This window comes from Pocillopora verrucosa, chromosome 4, assembly GCF_036669915.1.
Source record: "Pocillopora verrucosa isolate sample1 chromosome 4, ASM3666991v2, whole genome shotgun sequence".
Classification (NCBI taxonomy): Eukaryota; Metazoa; Cnidaria; class Anthozoa; order Scleractinia; family Pocilloporidae; genus Pocillopora; species Pocillopora verrucosa.
Window position 1 is genome coordinate 603,624 of NC_089315.1, and position 14,893 is coordinate 618,516.

The window sequence follows — 14,893 nt, forward strand, 5'->3', positions numbered from 1 at the left end:
ATCAAGATTTTAAAGACGATTAAAAATTAAGAGCGATTAATCTGATTGTTTTAGTATAAATCCACTTCTTGTTTAAAACAGACATGTTCCGCAGTGTTTGTTTTTTAATACAACCTACTACTATTAGGTTCCCAACTACTCTCGTACCCGGACCTTCCGCGGCCATTGGAGTACGAGATTAGTTCCTCACTTCACCATCTGTTTTAACTCTCATTTTCAAGATCAAGAGAGTTGCAGCAACTGAAGTGTCCGCCATAATCTATATCAGGTCTTAAGCCAGCATCAAAACTATATTTTGAACATCTCTTCCTTGAACTGTTCAATTACGTACGACGGAGGAACCAGGAACTTGGGACGCTAACAGGAACATGGAAAATGTAGACAGATTGACAAGCAATAAATATCATGTTTATGTGTGGCGGACTCTCTCACTCTAAGTGTGCCACGGCGTTTATTGTCATTGTTTTCGAAGAAATGATCTTTCAGTCCAAAAACCCACTAGTGCATTTCTCTTCCTATCTTCGTTCGGCTTCATTATCAAACAAAAGTTTTTTTTTTTTCGGAGATACGGCATTTTGCATTCAATTGTGGTCGTAATCCTCCACTCCAAAAATAACCAGAGCGTTCCTCTTCCTGTTTTCGTGCAGCTTTATTATCAAACACAATAACTGGAATCAACGGAAGTTTAATTGTTGTTTTTTTGCTTTTTTCGGAGATACGGTACGATACGCATGTCACAATAAAGTTAATTTTAGAAGTACTTGCACACAGTTGTGTGGCTCTTTGTCCACAATTTCATACCCTGGGTTATTTTATTCAGTGGGATGGCAACTACAGAATTTTTGGGAGATGCGGCATGTTGTGTTTATTTGTGGTCGAAATTCTCCGGTCCAAAAATAACCAGGGCGTTTCTCTTCTTGTTTTCGTGCAGACACAAGGAATGTAAGCAATATCAGTTCAGTTTTTTTATTTTTCGGAGAAACGGTATGTTGCGTTCATTTGTAATCACGAAAGGTCATTAACCAAGTGGCATAATGCGAAATACGTGCGAAATACATGCCTCGCCAAGCCAACAGAGAGTGATTACGAAAAATGAAAGAGGAGTTTTATGTTCATTTGTAAAGTTACTAGAATGAAAATGGTACACAGTTTTTTTTTTACATTCGAAATAATCTTCTGTTTCCAGTCTTATGAACGCATTTATTCGTTGCGATCGAGAAGGTAATATGAAATTAGTTTGAGTCAATGAAATTTTCTTAGCCTGACCAAATCCACAAGAACGCAAGGCTTGTCCAAGATTCTAAGGCATTGTAACAAATCATAAAGACTGTCAGTTTTTTTGCTTGTTTTCTCCAAAGAGCTTATTAACTTTTGTGGGTTTGTGTGCATCGTAAAAATGAAGAGCATCTTTAGAGTAGGAAAATGAGGGGAAAACATAGGAAGTACGATATACTGCTTTCACTTGCAGTCATTTGTGATCGTAGATAAGTAAATACGTCAGTATCCCACTGAAAACAAGCTGTTTTGATAATAAATTCTTGTAATTTTTGATTCTTAAATCGATAAGTAAATGCGTCAGTATCCTGCTGAAAACAAGCTGTTTTGATCATAAATTCTTGTAATTTTTGATTCTCTGACCTTACTCTGAAAAACGAAAGAGTACACCCAGGACGACCTCTGAGTTCTTGAGATTCTTTCAAAGAATGAAACTACTCAATTACAATACTAGATCAATAGAAGAACGTCATCAATGTTGAGCGCTCTTTTTTCCTTCTGTCAACTATTTATTCTACAGCCAACCTCGGCGACGAGTCATTGTTAGTCACTGGGATCCTGCCGATAACATCTCTTCAGCATTTTAAGTGATCATCTTACTTCAACTTCCGCAACTTCTGAGAAAAGTCAAAGAGCTTTGGTACGTTGATTTCTCATTTCACTTTTTAGCTGATTGATCAAGCAGCGAATGCATCTGCCCAAATTTGTTATTTGTGTGTAGAAGGCGACTTCAGGCGTGGTACTAGCTGAATGCCCTTACAGCCTATGAGACAAAGGCCGTAGACTGAACTCAAGGAACATTTCAGATGAAATCAATGGGGTCGTTATTCCAGAGAGATGCCCTCAAAAAAACATAACGAAGAAGAGTGCTTACTTTCGGTTCGAGACGCGTTTGAATGTTTCCTCAGGCAGTCAAATGACTTTCTCGGAAAAACGTCAACATACTTATATAATTTATGAGGAACTTTGCGCTTAAGGTACACTTCCATCTATTTAATTGACGTATTTTGAGTTCCTTGTAATAATGTTGGAAATTACAATGATCATGATTAAATTATGCGGCGTTGGTTATATGCAATTCGTGTTCGTCATTAAACATCTACTTCGGCATACGTATTACTTAAAAAACTAAACTCGGTAGAATGGTTGAGTGATACACTGCGTTGATTAGGATCGTTATCAACTTCCGTTTAACTTAAAGTAGCCAAGATTGCCTCCTGCCGTCATTCTCTCGACAACATTGTTTCGCATAAATTTTATTTATAGAACTGAAACTAGAAGTGTCTTAATCTTTTCATTTTGGGGGGGAAGACCATCGAAATTTTCCTCGTAAAGCAATGTACCTCGTTATCGACTTCATAGCATTGAAAAACGTTTGTTTTCGAAGGAAGTAAATAACAAATTTACCACCGAAAAGTTTTCAATTGATGTGCTGTTGTCGGTATGGCGGTGGTTATCTCTATGGGAGAGTCAAAACAGATTCATCAATGGAATCAACGGAAGTAGACCCTCTCTATGATTTTAGTAGATGATTTAATGAAATTAATTTCGGCCTTCGAGAGCGCTTTTTTTCCCAATTTAGGCAATTTTTATCAGGAAACATCAAAACATCTTTCGATTCGCCCTATGAGAAGGGTTTTTGCCTCACGTCATTTCAAAATAACTTCGTAAAATAAGCTTTAGTTAATAGTGGTTATAGAACATGTTTCTCACCGCAGTCACTTAAGAGAACCTTTACTGTGATTCAGGTCTTCTGGCTGAAACGATAAAGTGAGGTCCACTCCGTTAGTTTACCTTTTCATCTTGAGAAAACTTGTCTCTGCACTTGACGTAAATAAAACAATCGAACCGATGCTCTAAACTTTGCATAACAACTAGTCAGAAAAACCACAAGTGCATTTATAATCAAAGTTCAAACAGCAGAGCACAAACTCTACGAGGATAGTCTCACAGTAAGAATAAAACACGACAAACAGGAATATATGTCATATAGCGCAAAAAGGGGAGGTACAATTTGTTAGGAGTCAGTTATACAGAGGGTACATCTCATGCACTCAAACTACAAACCGAAGCAATACAAAAGTCAACAATGGCGTCTTTTCTTCGTAGCTAAGCACTTCTAAGGAGGACTTACTAATGATAGGAGACAAGAGAATTTATGACAAGTTTCTTTTTAAAGGAACTCATTTGGTTTCGTGAAGCGTCTCTGATTTCGAGGCGAAAAGCCTTTCCATTCGTTTGGAAATCGTTTTTTTGCATTTTTCCAAATAGAAATTCTTTTTCGAGAAATATCCTACCCCAGTTAGCGCACTATATCATTTTTTAGACTAAATGAGGTCTATCAAGGAATCACTTCCGTTTTGATTTAAAACCTTAATTTCTTTAATCAAGATCGAACATCTTTGCGTAAGTAGTAGTTAAGTGTATTCCTCGTCCATCACTGTATCTAGTTCGAGGAGTAGGGAATGTTGCATTTGCAAAGTGCTTGCGGTTGTCTGTTTCATGAGTTCGATCGCATATGGAATTTCGAGCAGTGCAAGGTAAACGGACAAAAATTTACTTTTTTGTCCTTCAAAGACAGATACATAACGCACATGTACACTTTGTTTTTGCTCAAAATATCCCTTATTACTGTAGCTCAATTCCTGAAGATTCTCGATGAAGATAGATATGTATACCTATCCGGTAAACTATAACCTGTTCTCTTTTGAGATGTTTGGTATTTTTTTCTAGAAAATCATGTGGCGACTTGAAACCAACATGGCTCAAGTCTTCACGTAGTTTTGGCCTGTTTCCAATAATCATTTTGGGGTAACTGAACAAAGATAAAATAAAAAGTGTTCTGACCCGCAGAGATATGGGCATACTTAGTCTCAATAAAAGGGTGCATGTCCTCAACTACATGGTCTAAGTTTGGATAATAGTATTAATTTTATATGCCTATTGATGAATTGATGATCAAGCATGGAGCTGGCAATCATTGTAAACGAGTGTTCGCTATTCCGCTACTCTCAATGGAATACTATTTGGTTAATTTTGAGATAGTGTTCTCTCTTTTGCTAATTCCAGTGTGCTCTCTTTCAGTTGTTTTCTTCGTTGATGTTTTCAGATTCTATGATGGATGACGCTAAAGGTCAGTCGACTTTTTTAAACCAAAATTGTTATTTTTCCTATTTTGACGCTGTCTTAAATGGCCCGCTCCTCTTTTTCCAGCTCTCTTGCACACATAAAATAGCAAATTGATAGTTCAGTTAATTTTTAATTTAATACTTAAATTACAGTATCGGCAGAGAAAGCGAGATGCCGGCCTAATTTCCCCAGGTTTTGTAAACATCATTAAGGTGTGTTGTAGATCGGTCAGTGTGGCCCTTTTTCTTTGATCTGCATCGAAGTTTTAATTGAAGTCTACTTTACAGTAAATGGCTAGTCTGTTTTCCTCAGCCCCCCCCTTTCTATTTCGATCGTGTTTTGCTGTACTTCGAGACGAGAAAGCTATCCGCTAAGAAATGAAAAGCAATCTCCTCTTCTCCTCTCCTGCTCTGACCCTGATACTCATTTCGCTGGAAATGTGTAAGAAATCTGAATGAATTCTTATTCCTTCCAGGAAACCAGAAAAATCCCCAGACAGCGCGGAAGGTCACATTTCATCTGAGTTTCTTTTCACCGTTGACCCATGACGCACAAGATGGATCTCTCAGCAGCTACTTGTCCAACGATTCAAAGAGTAAGAGCGTCTACAATCAGAGAAAGGAAGACAAAATGGATGTAACTCCCTCTTCACAAATACCCTCTCTCAAACAAGAAGGATCTTTCAGCAGCGCCTTGTTCAACGATCCAAAGAGTGAGATCATCTGCAATCTGGCCAAGGAATCCGAGTATATCCAGGGCATGGTTAAAGGAACACTTGACCCCAATGTCTTTGGCAGCTACACGGTGCAGGATGCTGCCTATTGCTTCAATGCAGTGGATTCTTTCGACCGAGCTGCTGAGAAGATGCAAGAAGTTGGCAAACCTGAATTCTCTTTACTTTACAGGACCCAATCAGAGAGTTACAGAAGCTACAACCAGTATTTTGTACAAACATGGCGGCTCCAGAATACAGACAGCGTGGCTATGGGGCCGGCAGCAGCAACGTATGTGGGATTTGAGCGTGCCTTGAGCCAAAACGATCCCAAGTACCTGTGTATTGCCATGTTACCATGTACCATGCTATGGCCCTGGATTGCCGACCAACTCATCGCTTCAGTCGACAAGAACAACCCATATTACGTCTGGTTTAAAGACAACAAGCCAAGCCCGGGCCACAAAAGCCACCTGGAGATGTTCGTAGATCATTTCTTTGTCCAAGTAGGGCCTGAGGAACGGCAGAAGTGCCTTTCCATTTTCCAAGAAGGTTTGGTTAACGAGGTGAATTTCTTCCGCAGTGCTTGCGATCAAACCCTGTTTTACTACTCGTCCTTCCAGGAGTAACTTGTAAAAAGATCTTAATTTTGTCGTTGGAATAAGTGTGTCTGTGCTGCTTCAGATGATACCTCTGAAATTGAGCTAACTAGGAAATTTGTCTAACCACAGAAATTACTCCTTTTTTATCGTATAGGAACATGTAGTTTGAAATTTGGACGGAGACGAAAGGGGAGGTTGGTACCTATACTCTTACACTAGAACCAGCTGGCCCTTTTTCACAGACAATAATTCCTGATTATTTAGCATGGGCTTAAACATGACTTCAAGGCCTTGTAAACATACCAATCCTTTCTGTTACTTGAGTTTTAGTTTTTTTAAAACTCCCCAGATGGCTGTAGTAAGGGCCTGTCAACATCAAGATAACATCAACAATGTAGAATATACAATGCTGTAATGGAAGTAATTGCATGTTCAGATGACAATTATATTTAATGGTAAAAGGCAAATAAAAATTTAAAACAGCAGTTGAATATGCCCTAATGTTATTTGCAGACACTCAATATGACACAAGAAAGTTAATTTTAGAAGTACTTGCACATAGCGGTGTGGCTCTTTGTCCGCAGTTTCATTTCCTTTAGCTGTTTTTTTAAAGCGTGATTGCAGTTACAGTACAATGTAGATTCTTTTTTTTTATGGAAACAAAACTTCACACTCCTCCTCCCCTCCCTCTCAGGGTCAACAGAAATCAAAATGTGACCTTGAAATTATTGTTAGTGTATGAGGCAAACCTCACACGCCGTAAAAAATGCATGAATACAGACAAGCCTGAGGTTTTATTATCACTTACAGTTTCCTTGATGCGAGCTGACAACCACCTGTTTTAAACAGCAGTAGCTACTGTGTAGGGAGGGGTGGCTAAGTCATCAAATGCAACTTATAGTACAAAGTCCGGAAGTACATCATAGAACGAAAGTTCAACCACCTTAAAAGAGACCACACAACATAATTTTCGAACTGAATCATCATAAGTTACATTATTTGTACACATTCTTGGCGCTAGATTATTCAATGGGTAAATCAGAGCATGAACAAGAAGGCAAAAAGAGCTTGTCAGACATATCAAAATATTTAATAACCAAATTCAGATAATCTACACCATAACAGTAACATTTTGGTAGCCAGGACAGGACCAAGTTGTACCACATATACACTGTAAGGTCACAAACGGTGGTTCATTTCCTACTATACTACCATTAGCTTACTTAACGTGTGAGAATTTTTCCAGAACTCTACACTGATGAGAGGCCTCACGTAGAGTTCTGGAAATTCTGCAGATCAAAACCAGCATCATTTAGCTCTATCTGTGGTCCCACAGACAATATGACCCATAAGAAAACCAGTTTTTGCACCTTAATGTGATTTGTTGGAAATTCTTAGTAGTCTTCAAGTACTTTATCACTCTATCAGAGGACAAGACTGACTATAAAATTTGATGTCGCCCCATCTAAGTCAACAGTATTTTGCAGCTTAAATTACAAATCACACTAATCTTGGTCTGATTTGAATTCACTTAAATCAAGTTACAACATTTACTGTATGTACACTGTAAGATTTAACCTCAGTGTTCAATGTTAGTCTTACTCCTCTCTCATCTAGCTCCTTTCTTATTTGCCCCCAATTTTCTACTGATGATGAGCACTCCATCAACTCATCAAATGCTGCTTGAAAGTCGAATGGATCCTGTACAGAGTGAAGTCGGACAAACTGAACAGGTTGCATCATTCATATTTTTACTTGTACACACATGTACTTGTACTTTGATAGAGCACAATTTCTTTGATACTTAACCAAGAAAAATCTAGCAGGAACTTCACTGTAAACTGGTAATAAAAGTAAATTGTAAAACTGCACTAGGAAATTTCTGTCTTAATTACTGTCAGTAGCGAAGATTAGGAGATAACTGCAACAGCAAAAGTAAGTAAACACAGAAAGACATACATAATATACAATTAAATGCCAAAATCTGCACTCAGTATTTTACCTTGCCTGCACTATCAATGACAGCTGACACAGCTTGTCTGGTGTCAATGAACCACTGTCGTGGAGTGGAGAGCTACATGTAGTGTCTGCCATCTTTAGACCATAATAAGTTCTATCATCAGGGATGGATGGTGAGACAGCTTAAGCATAATATTCAAGTCTCAAAAAGCACATTTGATCAAACAAATACTTAACGAGAACGATTTTGAGTTAAGTTTTAAAATGCATTGGAGGGACTACAGCTGCTTGTCGTCCAGATACCCTGGACCCTGAGTTGATATCTGCTTTTCAAAATGTCAGTGAAGTTGTGTGCAGATTTGTTGATAATTATATAACCCTACTGCCTAGGCACCACTCATTTGTGAGGTAATACCAACAGTGTTTAGATAACTTGATTTTGAGGCTATGAATGCCACAGCTTGTCTTTTTATGGCATCTTTGCTGTTATCCTCTTCCTGAGCTGGGCAAATTCCTTCATTCTATTACAGTATCAGCTTATATTGATCAGAAGACTTAGACTCTCTGTATCGGTAGGGTTTTTTTTTCTTCCATTTTTCCTTTTTAATTTCTATTTTATTTTTTCTTTTCTTTCTTTTCCTTTTTTATGATTATTTAATTGTAACAAAAGTAAACTCTTCAAGAATCTTACTTTGGTATCTTCAAATGCAGTGTAGTTATGCAAATCATATGGATATTTATAACAAATAACCATATATTATATTGCAATTCTTTTATTTGAAATAAGCAAGAACCTTTCTAGGACCACTTTCCAGTAAATTATAAGTGAAATAAATTAAAATTATTCGGCATCATGCACTTATTAAATATCATAATTTGATTTTTTTATTTCTATGCAGTGGTCTTTGAGTGCTGAATATTTACACCCTTCAAATGTGTTTACTCTTTGCTCATCAAATTGCACAAGAAAAGATTTATGCAAATGTCTATACTTGTAACAAAAATAAATTTCTTTCATCTTCTTTTAATATCATGAATAATTATATTTTCATTACAGCTGCTGGTATAACCATGTCTCTAAGTGAGGGTCTTCATAAGTGGATGTTATTTCCTGCTGTTCAAAGATTGATGGATATTACAGTCCATTGCAATGCCAAATTGTAAGCTACTTGTATGTTTGTATGCATGCAATGTAACATAATTATATTATTTCTTGTGTAAGAATGGCCTGAGAGTAAATTTGCTTCATAAGATGTTTCATTTAGCTCTAAGAATAATTCAGTTATTTAAAAATGCAATATCACCTACATGTAATGTTTTCATTAAAGAAGGTAAACATGATCACAGTTAATTATTGTTTTTATTTAATAGCTTGTTTAAACAAACAACTAAACAATAAGTTTTTAGTTCCTTTTGGTTCAATTTTTAACTTTGTATCAATAGCAACTGTTGTTGTTGTTGATTTTTTATTTGCCAGAGTTAGCTGTGGTGAGGCTGATATATGTGTGCAGTGTCTGCTTCAAATAAAAATGAACAGCTCTCCTTATTTGGACTAGGTTATAGCTCATATGGGGTATGTGTACAAGATTTTCCTCTGTTTATAGAGAGAATCCTAGCACATAGGTCATGGCACCATGCATAGAAATACTTCACTAGTTCTTTGTAGGCCATATGTGTAAGAGTCAGAGTTTCCTGAGATTATTATGCTTGTTAAAATCACTGCAAATCCATTATGGAGTTTAAGTCATTCTTTTAACAACTCTTGGCATGCATTCACCTCTCAACACATGTGAATACCCATTGAACTGTTTAAGCTTACCATATGTCTAAACTGGTTTGTATATAATACAACTAAGGTGAAGTTGTAATAGGGTAATAAATGTGATTTGTAGTTATTTGTCTGTGAACTTCATTTACATCACTCTCTATTGATAATCTATTGTTTACGAAGTGAATATTAAAATACAAATTTTTTTGCTGCAGGTCTCATTAAAGAATACACAGCAAGTCATTCCCAGGTGGAGGGGGTGGTGATGCTTTTGTTATGTTATTGCTCTCTTAGTTTCAAAGCAAAGTAAAAAAATTGGCTGCTTTGTAAGAATTCAAAACCAAAAAAATCTTTGAACCACAACAAGAATATGTTTATCAAGACTGGTTTCAAGTGTAATTTGTTTTGCTGTTTTTATTCTTACAAGACATTTTTGTAAGAGTTCCAATACTTGTAGATCATCCACACACTTTGCAAACATTTAGCATGCAGACAATACAGAGGTAGTCACTGTTCCCTTTGAGAAAAAAACACCTTTGAAATGACTTCTTCAATTTACTTTATTTGAAACTCTGATCTGAAATATTTTTAAAACAAGACTTGTTAGTAGTGAGAAGTACAAACTGAGTTTCCTTTCATAACTTAATTTGTTAATTGTCCCAATCACTGGATCTCCCAAAAAAAATTACTTCTTTTTATTTTTGGTGCAAAATACAAGTCCTTCTTTAAATACAAATGAAAAGTGCAAGTCACACCTCATTAATAACAGCTCTAAAGTTTACTTGTTGTTCTTCTCTGTCTGTCAGCTATCAACAAAATTGTTTTATACTTCAGACAGTACATAACCATTTGTGGACCAGAGTTCCAACGCACCTCTGTAATCGCATATAGTTACTTCTGTCTCTTGTACGAATGTTTCTCCTTTATAAGACGCACTCTACTCCGTTGTCACCACTGCTTTAAGTTCAGTGGAACTAACGACTGACTGAGGAATCGAGATGGCGGTGTTGGAACGTGTTTCTGAACGCTTGCGACTGTCAAACTTTGATGATTTAGGTACTGGTACGCTGGGATCATCTATGTATCTGTTATATTTCCTAATGTGGTATCCGCTTCTATTACAAAAATGAGGGTAAAAGAGGTCATTTTGACGGTTGTGTCCTCGTGTACCGGTACACAAAGGAACGAAACATTAACGAATGTGTCACAACTCCATGTGTGGATATGAAAACAATAGGAATTCCCCCGTGTACCGGTACACCAGGACAGCCCCCAAAATTGTGATTGGCTTGTGTTATTTCTCACCTTTGCAATGAACACAACTCAAGTGGGTTTCGAGTCTTTGGTTCCTCGACAACTTTCGGCCACAAATCGTACATTTGTAGTACGATCGATTCTTGTCGATTATTTCTTCATAGAGTGAGCTCACATCATTATTTATATCACCGTCAGAACACGGATCCTAAGTATCCAATGTCCAGAAGCAGAAACCAGACTGATAAGTCAGTATAAAATTATGCGCTTCTCTTGACACTGCAATCAGCAAGCCAGCGGATTCACTTTGCTAGCCAATGACAAGTCCTAAAAGATGCATGTGATCATGCCTGTGATCGGAAACAAAGAAGACTTCATTAGGCTCTCATCTTTGAATGTACTTTTCATCGGTTGATCGCTCGTGTGTTAAGTTATTTCTTTTCTCAACTGTTTTGTTTAATAGAACATTTCTAAAGATAGATTTAATCGTGGTTTAATAGGAAAACGAGAGCAGCGCGAGTGTTGTAAAAGAAAAAAAAGTCGTTGGCGCCGTGGAGTTAAAAGAAGGGACAACAGTTGACATACTGACTGGTACAAACAAGGGTCGAGTGGCCATTCATAAAGCTACGATTTTGAAAGTTTGTAGTGAGTAAAAATTGCGATATTCGTTACGTGATTAAAACATTATCAAAGAATAGATATAACGGCTTGAATTAAGCTTGCATAACGCTCGGCGCAACTGAGACTAGAATAGTTCTGAGAATCGAATCGGTCACTTGCATGCCGCAGTTTCTTAAGCTTATGCTTTACAATAAAAATAAATCTATCAGTAAGGTTTCAAGATTACTTTAGTCACTTATGGGAACATTCAAGATTCATAATATAAACTGTGATTAAACAAACCTTATTACATAAAGAAGCCCTCCTTGGTAAAAACAAAATAATGTGTTCAGCCCTTTTTTTATTAAAATCTATGGGAGAGATGTATTAACTCCAATATAAAAGTCATTCAATATAGCAGAGATTTCCCAATCCTAATGCACTTTGTTAAATTGAGATTCCAATGAATGCCCTTTTACTTATAGCTATCTAAGGCCTTGTCTGAGCTTTTTCTATATATTTATATGTATTATTTTTTTCAAATTCAAATGTCATGGAATTTAGATACAAAATGGTCAAGCTTCTTGTAGACAACCTCATTCAAGGCCAACTCGTTGTGAGCCCAGGGAAAAAAAGACAAACAGCAGCTAAGTCTGCAGTTTAGGATAACTTATTTCTCATTTATTGTTACAGTTACAGCAAGATTTTAATTAAAAAATCAATTCTATTTAACTGTAATTAACCCCTTCACTCCCAAGAGTGCTAGGTCAAAATTTGAGAAGAATTGTTTCTGGGAGCAAAAGGGTTAATTCCATTTGTATCATCATTCAAAATCAAATGATTCATTTTAAGACTATTTTAGACAGATAGTATTTATTGCAACAAATATAATTTAAGATATTGTATTTCATGGAAAAGAATCAATTATTCACAATTTGTGTCAAACCAAATTTAATGATTGATTAGGACTATTTTATATGAATAGCTGTAATTGAGGATTAATCCGTATAAAGTTTTCAAGAAAAGAAAAATAAATCAGATTCCATCTATGTTGATGTTAATAATTAATCAAAAATATTTTCATTCAATAAACTTCATTGAATACTTGAATTTCAGCGGGGATTTTTTAATTTTTAGTATTTATTTTATATAAGTAGCCTCAAATTGTTGCTTAAAATTCCCAGTAATTCTTAAACATTCCTAGAAATTCCTGAAAATTCCTAGGAATATTTTAGATTTACAGCTTTCAGGAAAAGTCATTGGTGTTCTGAGTTGGAATTCCAAGTCCTCTTGGCTATAAACATGGAATTTTTGGGAATTTCTAGGAACTTCTAGGTTTTTAGAACCAGAGTTGTTATGATTGGAAATTCCCAGTCTGAATTTATAGTGAAAATTCACACCTTTTATTCCAAGGAATTCCTAGAATTCCAAAATCCATTTTGCATCCATTAAGAGCATATTGCAATGACAATGAGAATCATACAGCTGTTCTTAATATTAGACTTATAGGTAAATATCCAATGCAATACATGAAGTATAACCATGTTATGGTTCAAATTTTTTATAGCTGCAAGTTTTCAAATAAGTTTCTTTTTAGTTATAATGTATATCAACCTTAAATGTTTGTTTCAGACAATGATTCATTTTAATTACAAGGCAAATTAAACTAGTTTCAAAACATTTACAGTCCAGTAATAATGTTAATTAAGTTGACTGAATATGCATTGTTGTTAAATTTGCTTTTTCCTTATTAATGACTCCTGAAGTCCTTCTTCAGTTGCTGGAGCAGTCTAAGAAGAGAGGGGACTGGAAAATTAGGTAAAATAATTTAAACCAGTTGAGTAAAGTTGCAGTAGTCTGACCAGACTACATGTAAATTGTAGCTAGTGATACATCATTACTATCATCAGGCACAAACAAATAATATTTCCAGTACTTTGATTTGTTTCTTTTCACAGTAATTGAAATTTGTTTGTTTGTTTTTCTTCTTAGTCCCTCCTTCACGCGAAAAACTTTACATTTTGTACTAGATTGCACAATCAAAATAAGCAGTGTCATTCAGCTTTATCATCATTTAGTAGTACATGGTTTCCAAATCAATATTACGGGCAACAAATGGTTGAAGTAGAGGAGGGGAAGGGGCCCACTGTGCATGATTTGGAACCTGATGTGAACCAAGGTTATTTTTGTAAATGTATTTGGCTTAGCAAACAAAGAGTCTAGTTAAAAATGATAGGTTTTTACGCAGTTTATCAAAACAGTACCAGTTTTAGTTGTCCACAAAGAAACCCTGGATAAAATGGAGGCCTATATATAGGCATAAAAAATACACATTCAGTTATGAAATGCTATTATAGTTTGTATGAAACGCTATAATAGTTTGTGCTGGCTAAGTTTGTATTTTGTCTGAATAGGTTGAGGAACACAACAAGTTTTGTCACTGAACATCTCACAACAAATTATTAAACTTACGACGAAGCAATTCCTGAGACAAATTACTTAATTCCTGTGGATTATTGTTCATACTGAGTCAATGGCAAAGTCTTAATAGGAGACACGTGGGGAGAGGGGTGGAAGCAGAACTTCACTTCATCAAAACATCAAAACATTTCATAAAGCTGTACTTTTCAAAACTTATCTTTTTAAACAGGATTAGCCGTTGTTAATAGCAAAAGTTCAGTGCAAACTGATCACTAATTACGTTAGCCATATTGCTGTTGATCTGAGTGAGTGAATGAGTGTCATTTGGTTTCATTCGTACAACTCGACTCAACTCGGCAAATTCTGGAGTATTTCAAATCTTTTTCGGGTATGGTAATATATTATTGTAACACACCATTTCTGATCAAAATATACAGGTTAGGATCTTAATTCACACAGACTGTCACTGTGATTCGTTTTATGTATTTATTACATCAAAAATTAGAAAATTGACAATAATTTATGAATAAAGATAGTCGTTGAACTGTCACATGGATATTATGGATAGTTATTGACCACAAAAGCTCTCGACTGATTTCCTGCTGGCCATCTGCTCTGTATCTACGCAAGTGAGGTGAGTTGTCTATTTTTACATAATGATTTTTCACTATTTTGCAGCAAGAGCCAGGCTCAACTTTCTGTGCATTTACAAAGTATTTGTTTCAAACATTTTTATATGTTTTTTGATAATTTGTGTCCTGTGTGTCAAGAAAGCAGCATCTAAATCGAGACGTTGTATGGGAGTCAAAAAAAGCCAGCAATGGGGCAAAACAACTCCATTGGGAGTCAAACCCAGTAATGGGACAAGACAACTCCTTCAGGAGGCAAACAAACCCAGCAATGGGGCAATACAACTCCTTCTGGAGGTGAACAAACCCAGCAATGAGACAATACAACTCCTTTGGGAGGCAAACAAACCCAGCAATGGGACGAGACAACTCCTTTGGGAGGCAAACAAACCCAGCAATGGGATGATACAACTCTTTCGGGAATCAAACAAACCCAGCAGTAGGGAACAAAATTTACTTAATATACCATACATTGTGAATTTTGCCAAAATTAACTGTTGAACACCAAATTATTTGTGCAAACACAATTGTGCATTTCAATAAA

At 36.1% G+C, this 14,893-nt stretch overlaps 1 protein-coding gene across 2 annotated transcripts; it reads left to right on the forward strand.

The window, feature by feature from the left end:
- Window positions 1–1,789: 1,789 nt before the first annotated feature.
- On the forward strand, window positions 1,790–6,203 carry LOC131785292 (uncharacterized). 2 transcript variants are annotated; one of them, XM_066164869.1, is made up of 4 exons: window positions 1,790–1,915; window positions 1,997–2,252; window positions 4,360–4,408; window positions 4,880–6,203. In XM_066164869.1, the coding sequence occupies exons 2-4, from the start codon at window positions 2,232–2,234 to the stop codon at window positions 5,743–5,745; spliced, it is 936 nt and encodes a 311-aa protein (XP_066020966.1). In that variant the 5' UTR covers window positions 1,790–1,915; window positions 1,997–2,231; the 3' UTR covers window positions 5,746–6,203. The 2 variants fall into 2 exon arrangements, with proteins under 2 accessions (XP_066020966.1, XP_058958130.1); XM_059102147.2 differs by lacking the exon at window positions 1,997–2,252 and having other exon boundaries at window positions 1,796–1,915.
- The last annotated feature ends 8,690 nt before the right edge of the window (window positions 6,204–14,893 follow it).